Raw genomic sequence first — 18,316 nt, forward strand, 5'->3', positions numbered from 1 at the left:
ATAGGGTTGACCATGAGAACATTTTTCCACGTATGGAGTTAGCTATTACGAGGGGGCATAGCTTTAAATTAAGGGGGGGTAGCTATAGGACAGATGTTAGGGGTAGATTCTTTACTCAGCGAGTCGTGAGTTCATGGAATGCCCTGCCAGTAGCAGTGGTGGACTCCCCCTCATTATGGGCATTTAAGCGGGCATTGGATAGGCATATGGACGATAGTGGGCTCGTGTAGGTTAGGTGGGCTTTGATCGGCGCAATATCGAGGGACGAAGGGCCTGTACTGCGCTGTATTCTTCTACGTTCTATGTTCATCCTTGCGTTAAGTACAGGGCATTAAAGACTGAGGCCATTCAGGAGTGCGGTGTGTGTATAGATGGTGCTCAAAAAAGAAATTAGGGCACAAGAGGCAGCACAAAACATTTAGGCAGAGAGGTTGAAGGAAAATCCAAGGCATTTTGATTATACTAAGAGCAAAAGCATTACTAGAGATAGAGAAGGTCTTATTTCAAGACCAAGGGGCATAGTGTGCATGACCATCAAAGAATGTTTCTTTGTTGTCTTTGTGAATAAAATATTGTAGCTGGAGATTTTAGTTGGAATGTAGACACTTAATGAGGAGGAGGTGAGGTTAGTGTTGGCAGGCGTAAAGGTGCATGAATTTTCAGGGCCTGATGAAATGTATCCCAGGCTGTTATGGGAGGTAAGGGAGGAGATTGGGGCCCTGACAGAGAATTTCATATCTTGCTGGTGAAAGTGCCACATGACTGGAGGGTCACTGTTGCGGCTCCTTTCTTCAAGAAGGATAGCAGGGGTGGTCTAGATGACGACAGACCAGTTAGTGTCACATCAGTGCTCGGGGAGATTACTGGAGAAAATGGTGAAGGACAGAATTAATCAACACTCGGAGAAGCGAGCATTAATCAGAACTAGCCAGCATACATTTGTTGGCGGATGATCCTGTCTGACTAATTTCAATTATTGAAAAAGGTGATTAAATATATTGAGGGTAGTGCAATTGACATGGATTAAATGCACTTCAGTAAGGCCTTTGGCAAGGTCCCACTTGGAAGGCTGGTCCAAAAAGATATAAGCCTGCAGGATCTGAAGCAAGTTTGTAAAATGTATCCTAAATTGGGCTGCAGATCAGAGGCCAAGGGTGATGATGGAGGGATGTTTTTATTATTGACCAACAATGTGATATTGGGACACTTGCTGTGTGTTAGGGGGATTTATGATTTTGGTGTACATACGGAAGGAATGATAAGTTTGCAAATACTCAAATTGGTGTTGATAGTGAGGAGGATGGGCTCAGGTTACCGCCTGACTTTGAGCAGCTCATAAATTGGGCAGAGCAATGGCAGGTGGAATTTCACCCTGGTCAGTGTGAACTTATCTCTACTTACCTTGACACAGTCCTGTGCCCCTTGGTCCAGGAACTTCCCATATACATTCGGGATACCACCCACGCCCTCCACTACCTTCAATGACTTTTGTTTCCCCGGCTCCCTATGCCTTAACTTCACCATGGCCATCCAGTCCCTGTACATGTCCATCCACCATGACGACAGCCTCCAAGCATTCCATTTTATCCTCTCTCGTCCCCACCTGTACCCTTTCACCAACACACACATTCGATTGGCTGAACTGGTCCCCTCAATCAACCATTTGTCCTTCGAATCTCCCACTTCCTTCAAATCAAAGAGGTTGCCATGGGCCCCAGCTGTGCCTGCCTCTTTGGGTACATGGAGCAGTCCATCTTCGGCTGTTACACCGGCAGTATTCCCCACCTTTTCCTCGTGCTCCCACAAGGAAGTTGAATAGTTCATTAACTTCATGAGCACCTTCCAACCTGACCTCAAGTTCACCTGGACCATCTCGGACACCTACCTCCCCTTCCTGGACCTCTCCGTCTCCATTTCTGGCGACCGACCCAACATGGACATCTACTTCAAGCCCACTGACTCCCACAGCTATCTGGGCAACCCCCCCCCGCTCCTATTTAAAAAAAAAACGCGATCCATTACTCCCAATTCCTCCACCTCCCACAAAATCCTGTTCCACCCCAGAACATCCCAGATGGCCTCCTACTTCATGGACTGCAATTTCCCTCCAGTGTGGTGAACAATGCCCTCCTGTGCATCTCCTCCACTTCCTGTGCATCTAAGCTTGCACCCCACTCCTCCAACTGCAACAAGGACAGACCCACTCCCACCGCCTTCGGTCTCACCTTCCACTGCTCCAACCTCCAGCTTCAACACATCATCTTCTGCCACCGACAGTCAGACCCCGCCACCAGAGAGATATCTCCCTCCCCACCTCTTACAGAGACCATTCCCTCTGCGACTCCCTTGTTAAATCCATGTGCCCCCACCAACCCAGCTTCCACACCCGGCACCTTCCCTTGCCACCACAAGAGATGTAAAATTTGCGCCCACACACCACCACCACCTCCCACCCGCACCCCCATCTGAGGCCCCAAAGGATCCTTCTACATCCGACAGAGATTTACCTCACCACCTCGATGGGTCACCAACTTGCGGAATGTTAGAGAGAACATCCCCGGGACACCCGCACTGTAAAACCCAACCACCGCCCTGTGGCCAAACACTTCAAGTCCCCCCCCCAGCAAAAATCTGCCAAGGACACGTGCTGTCCACCGCTTGCTTCCATTAGAAGGATGTGACTGCACTGGAGAGGGTGCAGAGGAGATTTGCCAGGATGTTGCCTTGGATGGGAATTCTCAGTTATGCCAGTTTCACTCGGACCAGAGGAGGCTGAGGAGTGCTCTGATTTGAGGTCTGCAAACTTGAGAGGCATCAAGAGGATAGATTGTGACAAGCATATCCTGATGGCAGACATGTCTAAAACCAGAGGACACGTAATTTATGGTGTGAGGTAAGTGCTTTAGAGAGAGTGTGAGGCAAATAATTTTTCGTCTGGGATGGTAGAGATATCCAGTGAAAGGGTGATGGAGGCATGTGCTGCTGCAACTTTTAGGTAGCGTCTGGATGAGCATTTAAAATGCCAGGAAATCGTAGCCTATGGGCAGAGTACAGGAAAATAGGAATAGTATAGTTTGGTGTGTGTTGCTTGTCATAAACCTGGTGGACTGTACGGCCTGTCTGTCACTGATCATCACCTCTATGGAACATGTACTGAGAAAACTATTAGGATTGAAGGCAGGCAGGGCCTGATGATCTACATCCTAGAGTCTTTAATGAAATGACTGCAGAAATATTGGATCCATGGGTTCTAATATTTCAAAATTCCCTGGATGCAGGAAAGATTCCAATGGATTGGAAAAAATGCAAATATAATGGCCTTATTCAAAGGGGGAGGGAGACAGCACTTAGGAACCTATAGACCCAAGACCTGACTGGTGAGGCAGATAAACTTAGCATGATGGGAATCTAGCACTGGGATATTAGTTATTCCAGAAACATGGCTGAGGGAGGGGCAGCTCGCTGTTCTGTGGTATAGATGGTACAGGAAGAATAGAAAGGGAGGAGAGAGAGAGGAGGGAAATGGCATTTTTGATTAGGGACAAAATTATGGTTGTATTTAAGGTATTTCTGAGGGATAGTCCAGTGAAGTTATATGGTTGGAACTGAGAAATAAAAGGAAGATCACTTTGATGGGCTATTGCCCCCAATAACGTGTAATTGTGGGGCAAATATGTAGGGAGAGCTCAGATATCAACGATCAAAGTCCAAACCAAAGAGATGTGAATAGGAAGTTACTTTCCTCCGTTTTTTTCTGGATTTGGCGATACAGGTGTTGGACTGGGGTGGACAAAGTTAAAAATGATACAACCCCAGGTTATAGTCCAACAGGTTTATTTGGAAGCACTAGCGTTCGGAACACTGCTCCTTCAGGTGGTTGTGGGGGATAAGATTGGGTTGTGGGATTCTTAGCTGTTTTTTCTTGAGTTTTGTCACTGATGTTGTGCAGTTGATTGCAGCAATCCTCAGATTAGTAGCTGGTCAGTTGGACTGAGGTCCTGGCTTTATTTGGAATTCTTTTTTCGAAACTCTTGGAGAGTGTCCTCTCTTCCCTCCTGCAGATTATAGTCTGTACAAAAATTCGCCACCCGTTGAAATTAGGCAGACTGGCCTATAGATGGCAGACTTACTCTTCCTTTTTTTGCAAAATGGGTGTAATATTTGCTACCTTCCAGTACTCTGACTCAACTCCCACATCAAAGCATGGTTAAAGATTGTGATAGGTGCATCTGCTATTCCCACTCTTCCTTCCCTCAGCTACCTAGGATGCATTTTATCTGGACCAATATCTCTGCTACTAGATTGTAACTGTCACTGGCAGAATCCTCATTCCGACAGATGTAAGCTCAATATTTCCAGTCTTAGGCTGACTCCAAGAAAGGTATATTTAGCCTTTGATCAGCCCTGTATTTTTGGTGTGGCTTTGTACAAATTCCCCAAATAACCCTTATTGATACATGCTGAATATTTATTCAAAACTGGTATCCTCTGGTTAAGTTTATTCCTTGTCATCTACTTGATTACGATATGTTGATGCAGTTGCTGTTACTCCTTGGCTTAAATTATCTTCAAGGTAAAGAAAGAGATGTTAAGTCATGTTTACAACAAGTTTGTAACTCTGCAATTCACCCTGAGAAGCAGGTTCACCTCTCCCTGTTCCATCCCCAAGGTGTGTACTTGCACAGGTAGCCTTCTAAATGCACCCCCGTTGTTTTGTTTTTGTTTTAAACAGGCAGCTGTATTCTTTGGGGGCTTGTCAATCAAAAAGGACGAAGACATCCTGAAGAAGAATTGCCCTCATATTGTTGTGGGAACTCCGGGGCGGATCCAGGCCCTTACACGTAACAAGTCACTCAATCTAAAATACGTCAAACACTTTGTCTTAGATGAGTGTGACAAGATGCTGGAGCAGCTTGGTTAGTGGACTGTTTCTCGACTAGATTTTTTATTAAGTGATAGCATATTCCTTTTAATAAGTGTTTCAGACTGACTTCTGGGTCTGTCCTCAGATTCTAGCTGGGGGCCAGGTTTGGCTATTTTAACGTCAATGGTTGCAAATCACTTAAGGACAGAACAGAGCATTGCAGTTTGTAATGGAGTCCTACACGGAGACAGGCCCTTCAGCCCATACTGGTCCATGCCAACCAAAACGTCCGTCATGCTAACCCCATTTTCCTGCACTTGGCCCATACACTTCTCATCCTTTCCTATCCATGTATGTGTCCAAATGCCTTTTAAATGTTGTTAATGTACCCGCCTCAACCTCTTCCGCTGGCAGCTCATTCCATATGCGTACCGCCCTCTGGGTAAAAACATTGCCCCTCAGGTTCCCTTTTATTCTTTCCCCTCTCACCTTAAACTGATGCCCTCTAGTCCTCGCTCCCAACCCTGGGAAAAAGACTGAGTGCATTCACCCTACCTAGGCCCCTCATGATCTTATACACGTCTATCTAAAGCAGCCTACCATGTGGAACCTTATCAAAAGCCTGACTGAAATCCGTAGAGACTACATCCACCACCCTGCCCTCGTCAACCTTCCTGGTCACTTCATCAAAGAACTCGAACAAATTTGAGGCATGATCTCCCACCACAAAGCCATGCTGACTACTCCTAATCAAACCCTGTCTTTCCAAATGCATGTATATCTTATTCCTCAGAATTTACTTAAGTGACTTACCCACCACGATATTAGGCTTATTGGTCTATAGTTCCCAGGTTCCCTTGAATAAGGACACAACACCTCCAGTCTTCTTGGACCTCACCCGTGGCTACTGATGATGCAGAACTATCAGTCAGGACCCCCACAATTTCTTCTCTGGTCTCTTTCCGTGTTCTTGGAAATATCTGGTCAGGACCAGGTAATTTATCCACCTTCTTACATTCTGATACGTCCAACACCACCTCTACTGTGATATGGACTGTCCACAAGATATCACGATTAACTTTCCCAAGTGTTCATGTCTTTCTCCATGCTAAACACAGGAGAAATATTCATTAAGAAGCTCACCCATCTCCTGCGGTTCCACACATACATGACCACTTTGGACTTTGAGGGGTCCTATTCTCTCTCCAGTTATTTTTTTTTTCTCTATACTTTGGATTCACCCTAATCTTCTCAGCCAAGGCTATATCCTGCCCCTTTTTCACCCTCCTGATTTCTTTCTTCAGTAAACTCCTGTATCCCAATATACCTCCAGGGATTCCTTTGATCCCAGCTGTCTGTACATGAACCATACCACCTTTTTTCTGGTCAAAGCCTCAATATCACTCGTCATCCAGGGTTCCCTATTCTTGCCAAACTTGCCCTTCACCCTCTCAGGAGCATATCGACCTTGACTGCACCTACCTCACTTTTAAAGACCTCCCACCTTTAAAGACCTCCAGAGGTCCCTTTTTCCTCCAAACCAACTATTCCAAACAAACCCCTCCAAACTCTTGTCTAATTCCACTAACATTTGCCTTGCTGCAGTTTAGGACTTGAACCTGTGGACCAGTTTTGTCCCCCTCCATTTCTATTTTAAAATGAATAGAACTATGGTCACTGGTCCTAAAGTAGTCTCTCACTGTCACCTCAGTCACCTGTCCTACCCTATTTCCCAAGAGTAGGCCGGGTTTTGCCCCTTCCCAAGTAGGACCCTCTATGTACTGCTTGAGGAAACTTTCCTGAACAGACTTCACCAATTCCACCCCCTCTAAGCCCCATACTGTCACTATTCCCCTCCTTATTTCCAAGCTCCACCCACTCGCCCTCCCTGGATGATCCCTCGGTTATTTCATCTCTGATTACTGCTGTGATACTTAATCAAAAATGCTGCTACTCCTTCCACCACTTCTGTCATGGCTAAAGCACATTAAGCTGCCAGTCCTGTCTCTCCCTCAGCCATGTTTCTGTAATGGCTATACTATCCAAGTCCCACATGCCTATCCACGCCCTAAGTTCATCAGCCTTACCTCTTGCATTGAAATGTAAATGCATTATATCACCGTAATCATGAGTTCTACTTTAGTTCCTGGATTGGGTGAATGAATTGCAGTTCCTCCAGCTGTAGTTGGCCTCATTACCTTGGCCGACAGAGATGCTGGATATCAGGGAAGGTTCCTTGTTCCTCTTCACAGACTAATCCCTTTCATTCCCTCCTCTTCCCGTGTGGTTGAATATACAACCATCTGAAGCGAGATCCATGATCACAGACAGTTTGCAAACCAACTACTCTACTAATTGGACCTAGCTGCACTGTACTTGAGAGCTGGGACTCCAGATGTTGTAGCCAATGGTGCTCAGCCAGTATGTTATGGACAAAAGATCGGTCCATTCTCACTCAATTACACAAGCTCGATTAACGAAAGGATGTAAACCAGGCAAATGGTGAAAGAAAGATTAAAGAATGGACAAAATAAAATCGGAAAAACCTTATCAAATGTCCGTGTATTTGACATCAGCCCTTCCTTCATCTAACAACTTGGTCACTTCCTCGAAGAGCTCTATTAAGTTGATACGGACGGTCTCCCCCGCACAAAACCATGTTGCCTATCACTGATAAGCTCATTCTTTTCTAAATATAAATAGATCCTATCCACTAGTTAGTAAATCTATTCATTATGGCAGTGATTGAGATGGATTGGGAAATTAGATTGAGAGTTTGGTAGGTGAGCTATTGTAAACATGCTGTAAAAACATTCTCAATTAATGTACATTTCCTTCAAGAATGAACTAGTGCAGGCATACAAATTTAATTCTGGCAGTTTAGGGTAATGTTAGTCTAAGTGAAGCTTGGTATTCGAAAACCAATCTCGCTCGTTTTGTTATAATGCACGTTTTGTCAATGCAGGTTCACTGTAATGTTATTGACAAATCGGGGATGTTGTTTCTACAGCATGAATGTTTAAAATGTGTGTTGGTTGTAACATTATTACAGTGCCAACACTTTTTAACCGCTTGTTTCTAAAGCGCAATTTTTCCATAACGGGTTGCATAGAAATGCAACCATCGTATGAGATGAACTGACTGCAAGGGATTTTAACGAGGTGGCCAAAATATTGTTGAAGTGGGAGAAAATCAAGGGTTACGGGGACAAGGCAGGAACAGGATACTGATTGAGGATGATCAGCCATGATCCTATTGAATGGTGGTGCAGGCTCAAAGGGCAGAATGGCCTACTCCTGTTGCACCTATTGTCTATTGTCTAAAATCAAATTAAAGTAAACTGACAAGAAACAGGAAAAATTTTCTGTTTTTTAAGTATATAGAAAAAGAGGAAAGTCTGAGAAGTTAGCCAGTATGTATCAGTCTTCACAGTGAATATGTAGAGGATTGTGGGGTGACAAATCTTTAATAAGATTGAGGGAGTAAAAGCACATAATATTGAAGTAGTGGGAGCATGGAAAAATTCTTCATGAGATTAATAGCTGCCACCTCTTGGACCTGACTCCCAAGATATTGAATGCATTGGCTTTGAGCTTCCAGAATTCCTGGGATTCCAAAAGTGTGCCTGTGGTTTGGAAGCTAACACAAGCGGCATTGCTATTTGAGCAAACGGAGTTGGATGCCAGTTAGCTTGGAGATGATAGTCTGAAAATTGCTGTAGCTTGTTACTGCCGCCATAGTAACAAATCTAATGAGACAAATCAATGTGGGGTGATGAAAAAGGAATTAGTTTGACAAAACCATTTGATTTTTTTTTGAGGAGGAAACTAGCAATGTAGGGAAAAGAGTAGCATATTTAGATTTTCAGAAAATGAACTGATGTCGCATGAGGTGGTTGTACATGATGGGGGGTGGGGGTAATGCATTAATTACTAATGAGACAAATCAATGTGGGGTGATGAAAAAGTAATTAGTTTGACAAAACCATTTGATTTTTTTTTGAGAAGGAAACTAGCAATGTAGGGAAAAGAGTAGCATATTTAGATTTTCAGAAAATGAACTGATGTCGCATGAGGTGGTTGTACATGATGGGGGGTGGGGGTAATGCATTAATTAGCACGGATTGAGAACTGATGAATAAGCAGAAAGAATCGATGGATGATTTTCCGGATGGTAGTGGTGATTATTGATTATAAATAGAGATTTAGTTTGGGGATAGGAATCAGTAAGGATAATGCAGTGTGTTCCTGGTGCCTCCAACAATCTCTACTGGACCCATAATCTTTCAGTAATGGATGAAAAAATCAAGCTTGATAACAGGTTCACGATAAAGAACATAACAGCACAGAGTTTTGAAGGAAGCTGGCCTCTAAGTAGTGAGAGGGAGGTAGAGAAGATTGTCTGTAGACAGATTATAGGAACCTACTGGACAGATAGGGTTATGATCGTTGTTAATTTCAATTAACATGTACTGGGTAAGAGGTAGAGTGTGAGATGAGGGGGGGCAAAATTCCTACAATGTGCAAACTTTCTGGAACAGTACATTTCTACTGGTACTGGGGGCTAGCACATGAGGCAGGCCAAGTTGCAAATGTTGGAGTAAGGGAGCATTTGTAAAATTGGGGTTATTATGTCATGTAAATGGGAGGCTTGCTGGCACAGTGGTTAGCACTACAGCCTCACCGTGCCAAGGACCCAGGTTCAATTCTAGTCTTGGGTGACTGTCTGTCTTGCTATTCCCCTGTGTGGGTTTCTGCCAGTTGCTCTAGTTTCCTGCCACCTTCCAAAGGTGTTCAGGTTAGATGGATTGGCCATGCTGAGGATAGCCCGTATTGACCAGGATTGTGTCGGCTCAGTGAATTAAGTCATGGTTGATGCAGGGTTATGGGGTTAGGCTGGGGGAGAGAGTTTGGGTGCACACTTGATGGGCCAAATGGTCTCTTTCTGCATTGTAAATTCTGTCTGGCCATCTGACCAATTAGTCTATCATAGATTCCTTGCATTTTGCAAACAGGCCATTTGGCTCAACAAGTCCACACTGACCCTCTGAAGTGTATCCCTTCCAAACCCATTCCCCTACCCCATTACTCTACATTTACCCCTGACTAATGCAACCTGCACATCTTTGGGCTGTGGGAGGAAACCAGAGCACCCAGAGGAAACCCATGCAGGCACGGGGAGAACGTGCAAACCCCACACAGTATATCATCCTCTAACCAAACACCTCAAATTCAACCACCCAGGCAATCTCTGTATCATCTGCAAATTCATCGGCATCCTGCACATTCTCATGCAAATCACATTGTGAACAATCCACCCACTTCAGTCACACAGAAAGCCTTCTCTGCTCTCTCCCTCTTATCACAAAGCCAACTTTGGAATCAACTTGACAAGTAACCCGCGATCCCATGAGTTTTAACCTTATCACTTTCCCATGTGGGACCTTGTTAAGGGCCTTGCTGAAATCCTTACAAACTTTAACTACCCTAACCTCATCTGTGCAGTTGGTCACCTCCCTGAAAAATATGACCAGATTTGTTAAACGTGCCCCCTTCCCCCAGCCCCCGACAGAACCACACTGACTCTTCCTGATCAAACCCTACCTCTCTAAATGGATTTGAATTGTTTTCATTATTTTCTGCAATAATATCCCAACTATTAAACATCAGACTCATCGGTCTATAGTGCCCTGACTGATTACTGGAGCCCTTTTAAAGTGGAACCGCATTAGCTGTCCTCCAGTCCTCTGGCACTTCAATGTGGTCAGAGGCATTTTAAACGTTTGGGTCAGGGCCCCTGTAATTTACTGGCCCATCTCCCACTGCCTGCGGTACAACTCAACCAGATTTGGCAAATTGTCCACTTTTCAATCTGCCAAACCCTTGAAGACCACCTTTGCTGCTTGTATCAGTCTGCCCAAGGACTTCACAGTCCTCCTTGACTTGATACTTGCAGTTTTCTTCTCCCAAATAAAGGCAGGTGTGAAATACTCATTTAACACTGTATCAGTGTCTTCTGGCTTCATGCACGTATTGCTCCTCAGTCTGAATAGGCCCTGCTCTTTCCCTGGTTATTCTCTTTCCCTTGATATATTTGGAGTGTATCTTGGTTTCTTCCTAATCTTGCCCGCTTGCATTTTTTTTCACACACCTTCTGCTTTCTGAATTGCTTTCTTGAGATCATCCCCTGCCCTTTCCATATTTCTCTGAAGCCTTTCTCCCGTTATATTTCCTTTCAGTCCAGCCCTGAATACTCCTGGCCATCCATGGTTCTCAGAGTTCATTGCTCCTACATTTCACCCTAAATGGTACCTGTTGGGTCTGCACCCCCACCTCACTCCATGTACCTTTTGGAGCACCTCCCACTGCTCTACTCTCAACTTACCCACAGGCTTACCCTCCAGTGGAGGCTACCAGTCTATTTTAGCCCTGATCCTGCCTTATTCTAATAAAATCTGCCTTACCCCAGTCTCAAACCCTTTACAGATCATCTTTCTCTTTTCATAACTTAAAACGCTCACTCACCACCCCCCCACCCCCAAAACCTCAAACACTTGTAGGGCCATCTGCACATTGGCATAAAAAGCTCCCCTACATACATTTCCACGAAATATGTTCCTCTTTCAACCCTTTATACTATGGTACTGATGCTGGAGTAGTTGAAATCCCTTAATAGAGATACACTTGTTATTTTTGCATGCCTTAGTGAATTGACTACATATCTGCTGACTAGGTGTCTATAAATACACTCCTTACAGTGTGACTGCCCCCTTATTCCTAAGTTCCATCCATGAAGCCTCATTTGCTGAACCTTCAAAGGTATCATGCCTCTTTAAGTGCACTGACTGGCTCCCTAACTAATAATGCAACACCACCTCTCCTTCATGAAGGTCCTATGCCCTGGAATGTTAAGTTGTCTGTCTTGTCCCTCCCCTGGCAAGAGCATCGCAATTTCATGTCATTCCATACCCTTAACTCATCTATGAAGCCTCTTATACTCCTGGCATTAAAATAGAGGCCATGCAGTTTTGCTGTACTCCCTTAAGACATCACATGGCTGAACTCGTTCTGCCTTTGTTGCTTTTCCAAGTTGTGCTGTGTTGCTATTGATCTAATGCAGTGTCCCCTGCTACTGACATATCGACTTCATACAGTATTCCCTGCCCCTGCTGAACCAGCTTAGCACCTCGTATCAGGACTAACAATGATGTTCAGGTGCAGACCATCCGACTTAGAGAGCTCCCACCTTTCCTGGAAATAGTCCCAATGAAATCTCAAACCCTCCCTCCCATGCCAATTCTTGAGCCAAGCATTCTTCCATATCCTCTAATGTCTGTGCTCACTAGCACGTGAGACCAGAGGTAATGCTGAGATTATCTTTGAGGTCTTGCTTACTGTGCTACCTAGCTCCCTGAATTCTTGATGCAAGATACTCATCCCTCATTCTGCCTGTATCAATGGTGCCAATTTGTACCAAACCCTCTGTCTCTCAACTCTCCCTGTTTGGGATGTCCTGCAGCTGCTCGGTGACATTCCTGACCCCAGCACGAGAGGGGCCACACCATCCAGGACTTCAGTCTGCAGCTGCAGAAACACGTTTCTGGTTTCTTTTTCCTCCTGTCCTACCTGAAACCTAGCTCTGACTTGCACTCCCTTCAGAAGGGAGCAGCAGCTTCCAGAACAGAAAGCTGCTGTGTAAGCAGGAGCACAGGGGACTGCCTGCTCCTTATTGACTGCCTGGTGATTCCCCCCTTGCTTTCCTTCAGTGCCTTCAGCTGTGGTATGACCATTCTCAATGTGCTATCCACAGATTTTTCCACCTCGTGATTGTGCCGCTGTGTCTGCAGCCGCTGCTCAACTTCTGAAACCCAGCGCTCATGTTTGTGCTGTGTGCCCTCCTTTTATATTTTAAGCTTGCACTTCCAAACTCCAGTGAAAAGAAGGCCAGGTCGTCCAACCTGTCATAGAGATGTACAGCACGGAAACAGACCCTTCGGTCCAACTCGTCCCTGCAGTATTGGAGGCTGAGGGATGGCCTTAGAGGTTTATAACATCATGGATAGAATAAATAGACTCCCCCCTGGGGTGGGGGAGTCCAGAACTAGACGGCATAGGTTTAGGGTGAGAGGGGAAAGATATAAAAGAGACCTATGGGGCAACTTTTTCACACACAGGGTGGTATGTGTATGGAATGAGCTGCCAGAGGAAGTGGTGGAGGCTGGTACAATTGCAACATTTAAGAGGCATCTGGATGGGTATATGAATAGGAAGGGTTTGGAGGGATATGGGCCGGGTGCTGGCTGGTGGGACTAGATTGGGTTGGGATATCTGGTCCGTATGGATGGGTTGGACCGGAGGCTCTGTTTCCGTGCTGTACATCTGTGACTCTGTATGTAGCTTGGCTGAAAAAGGTAAGTAAATAAGTGGTCTGAAGCCATCCGGGGTCTCTGGATATGCTCGCTAAGGTTCCTCTGATCTTCAGTGTGTCAGCATTTTGCACACAGATCATAATTGAAATCTAAAGGAGCTTCATTTCCACATCTTCCCCCACTTCTGCTCCCAGCACCCCCTGTCTTAAGTTTGATGACAAGGGTTTGAAGGAATATGGGTTTAATGCAAGTGAATAGAGTTAAAATTCAGACTGACCTTGATTAAATTGAATGACCACAAAGAAAGCTAGCAGAATGACAATAGCTATTTAGTTCTGTTCCTGATCTCAAACAGGCCCACACTGCAGGTGACCACTCAAGTGAAGGCACTGCGACCAGCAGAAACACTGAAACATCCATCAACCCTGGAGTATTTCATGCAGCCTTATTCAACTCCATTTGACATTAACTTGCAAGTTTATGTGGAATAAACTCTGGTATTAATATCGGGACTAGCTGAAAAAGCACTGATATTGCTTTGGTGTCTAGCATACTGGCGCAGCCAGCAGCTGGTATTGACAGCTTTGTTCTGATTTCCTTACAGATATGCGCAGGGATGTCCAGGATATTTTCCGCTTGACTCCTCATGAAAAGCAGGTTATGATGTTCAGCGCCACCTTAAGCAAGGAGATCCGTCCCGTCTGTCGCAAGTTCATGCAGGATGTAATTATTCATCTTTCTTACCACTACCCCACCAGTTTTTGATGAGCCACCATCAAGGGTGCTTGCATTCCTAAGAGTGAAGCATACCCCAGTCTGGAATGGAATGGAACGGCACACTGCTCCTCTTGAAGCTCATCACCACACAGTTGTAACCTTTGCAAGATGCAGTTTTCACCAGCTAGTTGTGGTTAGTGCAGTTTAGACCACAGAACCATAGGTAGTGACAACTTTTACCCAATCCCAGCTCCAGAGATACTCACGATAGATCAGATCAGAAACATGAGCTTGCAGTAGACTCGATCCTATTCGGGTCAGTGTTAATAATGAGCGCAGTTAGATTCAGAACCAACCCAGAGAGCTACAGTAAAGCCAGACCTCCCACAACTTTCTAAAGCAGTTAGTTGCGTTTTCCGGAAGATCAACGGTTTCGGGTTTAGGCAGGAAAGGCCGTCACGTTAGCCCACTTCTGATAAAGATCTGCATTCTGCTACCTCTGTTGCGTTCCCTAACATGCGGTCTAGCTGAGAATTGAGCATTATAGCACAGCACATCCCTCCCGCTGTACTTAGTCAGCTCCTAGCTACATTGTCCAGAAGATTGCGTTCCTGATCGTGAAGAATGATGTAGTTTAGCGCCTTAGCACAGTGTCCGATTATCTGCGATCTCCAGAAGACCAGCGTGTTCAGGGTGAAGCAATTAAAGAATTTGTCAAATTCCTGATTTTAAACGATCCTCTGAGGAGAGATGTAGTGTTAGTCCCTTCAGAGGTGATCCCTGCTGTCGTCGAATGGAAGAAGATATCCCCATATCGCTAGGGTGCAAGCGGTGGTCAACGCAAGCAGTAAGCACTTGTGGTTAATCATGTTATCTATCCAATGGACTGGTTCACACTTTGTGCTGCTGACCTTGAGACCTGCAACGGTCAAGGATGGCTGCGAGAGGACTCCATCTTCAATCCAGCTTGACAAAGTTCCATTTCTTAATGAGGAATGGTTTGTATACAGCAGACTAAACAAGGTGACTGTCGGCTATTGGCAGACTCCCTCCAAGCATTCTGAAACCACAGAGCAGCTCAATGCTGCTGAGAGCCAGAAATGGCTGTTTGGCAGGCTGCTCATGGCAATGCATTGTAGTTGTGGGTTTTTGTGAATGTGCGTGGTACTTACGGTATGGGAGCTTGAACTTTGTGCAGATGGTTTTACGTGAGCTCAATCTCAGTTTGTTTGGTACTTGTGGATCAGTGAACCAGGATTCCAGGTACATTGGTAGCATCATATTCTTGTTTTAATTAGTTATCCGTGGTAGGACAGCATTTATTGCCCATTTGTGATTCCCTATGGTTGCAGCCAAATTAAACTCTAGAGCAATTAAGAGTCAATGATGTTGGTGTGAAATCAGAGTCGCGTATAGGCCAGACTTGATGTATGCACAACCTTAGTTTGTCTGTAGAGTTTCTAACAGCAGCAGTCTGTCAGCTTCATTGTTAATCTTGCTGATGGATATTTGTTTCGGCGGGTTGGGGGCGGGGCGGAGGGAGGTGTGCAGGATTTGGAATTGACTCATTCTAAAGCTGTTAGTGTGTTTGAAAGGTCACTCTATTCAAGCACATCTTTGGATAACCGGTCCAGGGACGTAACCATTTACAGTACCTAGGAAAGAATCTGCTTTCCTTGGCTGACTTGTGGCTGTGGTGGAATATGCTGTATTTAGTCTAGACCCCTCCATGCACCATATCCAGTAATAAAATGATACAGCACAGAAGAAGAGCTGTCAGCCCAGTGAGCCTGTCCCAGTTTGTGGTAGTTAGTCCCATATCCTTACTGTGTCATTCCTTCTCAAAGTCTGCTTGCGTTAGCCTTCCAGATCATCAGAACTTGCTATTCTCCTCATGACACCTCTGGCTCTTTTGCCAATCCCTGTAAATTTGTCCTTGCACAATTCAGATACGTTTCTCCTTATTTAATCTTTAAAAACTGTTCCATTTTTATTGCAGATTTAATCTACTGTTCTGTGGTTTAAGGAAGAGCAGCCCCAGCTCCCTGAGATTTTACTAGAATGAGGCCCTCATCTCTGGTATAGTTTCAGTAAATCTCTATACCACTTCAGAGTTTTTGGTATTGTTGACAGTAATGCTCACACGCCAACAATGAGTTTAACAAAATAAGTTGTCATTCTGTTGCCCAGCACTACAAGTAGTACTGCAACTGTGGCCTGGCTATAACTTACCATAATATCCCTGATTTTAACAAAGCCCTGGACTATTTCAGATTTCTGTATGCATTTCTGTTGCTCTTTCCCATTTGGAATTGTTGTTCTCACCACAAATCTATCACCTCACCTTTGAATACATTTCATCTGCTGTGGTTTCGATAATTTTATCAATCTATCTGCTCCCTCTGCAACTTGTTATAATCTTTATCACTGTTGTTCTTGAGTGTTGTCATTTTAAACTTTGCAACCAATTACTATGGTGCCCATTCTGGTCGAAGATGAGTGTGCTGGTACTTCTGGGCCCAGTTCCTTGGTACATTTGCTCTTCTGTCTCTCTCAGGTAGCTGTCTTTGTGTGAACCTGAATATTACTGTAGGGCTGTTGGATGATTGTGGGTCACGGAGAAATCTCGCTCCTGAATCTTGTAGCAGTGTTGAATTCTTGTTTGATTCTTGACAGTGCAGCAGCTGATCATAAACTGAATCACGTGAAGCTGCTTTGCAAACCTGTTGCTTTAGTGTTACAGCAGACCATTGAGAACTTTGCTCTTGAGCTAATAGTGTTTTGTATTTGACTTAAACGGACTATATTCCGTAGTGTTGGTTGAAGGCAGTTGTTAAGTTATGGTTGTGCTTTGTGCAGAAAATATTGCTTCAGCTGCTCCCACAAGTACCAAACAATACTGTACTTGCGTTGTGATAGAATTCAATTAACCTAACTTTAAAAGCTGGGGGTGGGAAACGGCGCGGTGGTTGGGATGTCCATCCATGGCAGTTTACTTTTGCCAAGCATTGGGGGGGGGGGTTACCCGAACCATCCAAAACCAGCAGACCTTTAGCCCTGGAGAGCCTGGGTTTGAGTGGTTTAGCTGGGCCTGGATTTCAGTGATGCCCACTGTGCAAGGATTCAGCTCCATAACTGCTGCCTATCCAAGTGCTCACCATACTGTGGCTTCTCAATCTGGTAAAGGGGTGGTCATTGAGGTTAAAGTTCATGGTCATGCACTGTTGGATCTACTTAAAGCCTGTTGTACTGAAGGCACTTTGGAATGCTATAGAGTCATAGAATCATTGGCAGGTTCAGGATTTGAGTTGCTTTCAGTTGAGGACTATTGTAGGGGAAAGGCATATAACAATGCTGGCTCTTTTTAAAAAAAAACTTCTTCCCTTATAACCTTTTTAAGTCTCTAGTTAAACTTTTCAGTCCCTTTAGAGGCACGTGGCTCTAATTTCCAATGGTCTGCTGATTGCATGGTTATTGGAAGCCCCAAGTGCTGGTGTAATTGTCTGTGTATGTGTAAAGCACATTGCAGGATTAGCTGTGAATAAGTACTTGAGAGCGCAGCCAGTTAATTTCAGGTCAAGTGTCGAATCCAACAAAGTGCATCCCCAATTTACAGCACCTGGTTAGTCAAACAACCAAGGGAGATTTGCAGAGAAATCAGACATGCAGCCAGCACACTGAGCTTTTGAGTCAGTTGCCCAAACTGGTGATGGCATGAAATTATTTCACAATTTTGCTACCCTGGATCTCCCGGCTTTGCACTGTCTGTTGTCCAAGTGGTTTGTTTCGATCCCACGTCTGGAGGTAGTTTGCAGTGTTGCCAAGCTAGTGAGGACAGTTTCACGCTGATTTAACTTGTTTGTAGAACGTCAGTTGAAAAGATCTAGTTGCTTGATGAAGGTAGATAGAAATTTCTGAATCTGCTGAGTTGATGTCTGAAATTGTCCTACCAAAAGGGCTTGTGTTATCCAGAAAGTTATTGCTGCCCATTTACGCCTCCTGGAATGAAATGTTTGCAGATGTTTGTTGAGGGTAGTATTGGTTGAAGAGTTGTTTGCATAAGCATCTGTAGTACTTATAGAAGGCTTCTGAAACTTCTGCAGTACTTTAGCCAACCAGCATCTTGAGTGCAGTATCTAGTTAGTTCTGGTCAGTTACAGAAGGGAGAGCTTTTAATGTGAAGCAGTCAGAATAATCTAAACAGCATGCACTTCACTCGTTACCTAAGGGTAAACGGCAGGGGGGAGTTGCTGGATAGAGAGACAGAAATGCACGCTTGTGCCTAATACCTGGACGTTGTTGATATGAATAGTAATGACCTCACCGAAGAGCAGTTGAGGCTGAGCCCAGAATCGGTGCAGAAGCAG

At 44.8% G+C, this 18,316-nt stretch overlaps 1 protein-coding gene across 2 annotated transcripts in view; it reads left to right on the forward strand.

Annotated features, from left to right (window-relative positions):
- The window catches only part of LOC122552162 (ATP-dependent RNA helicase DDX39A-like), a 37,893-nt gene that overhangs the window by 11,660 nt on the left and 7,917 nt on the right, over nt 1-18,316 (forward strand). For both annotated transcript variants that reach the window (XM_043694682.1, XM_043694683.1), the window contains exons 5-6: nt 4,733-4,916; nt 13,837-13,955. In XM_043694682.1, coding sequence (XP_043550617.1) covers nt 4,733-4,916; nt 13,837-13,955 — 303 coding nt within the window. The remainder of the gene's footprint in view (nt 1-4,732; nt 4,917-13,836; nt 13,956-18,316) is intronic.

This window comes from Chiloscyllium plagiosum, chromosome 8 (genome assembly GCF_004010195.1).
Source record: "Chiloscyllium plagiosum isolate BGI_BamShark_2017 chromosome 8, ASM401019v2, whole genome shotgun sequence".
Taxonomy (NCBI): Eukaryota; Metazoa; Chordata; class Chondrichthyes; order Orectolobiformes; family Hemiscylliidae; genus Chiloscyllium; species Chiloscyllium plagiosum.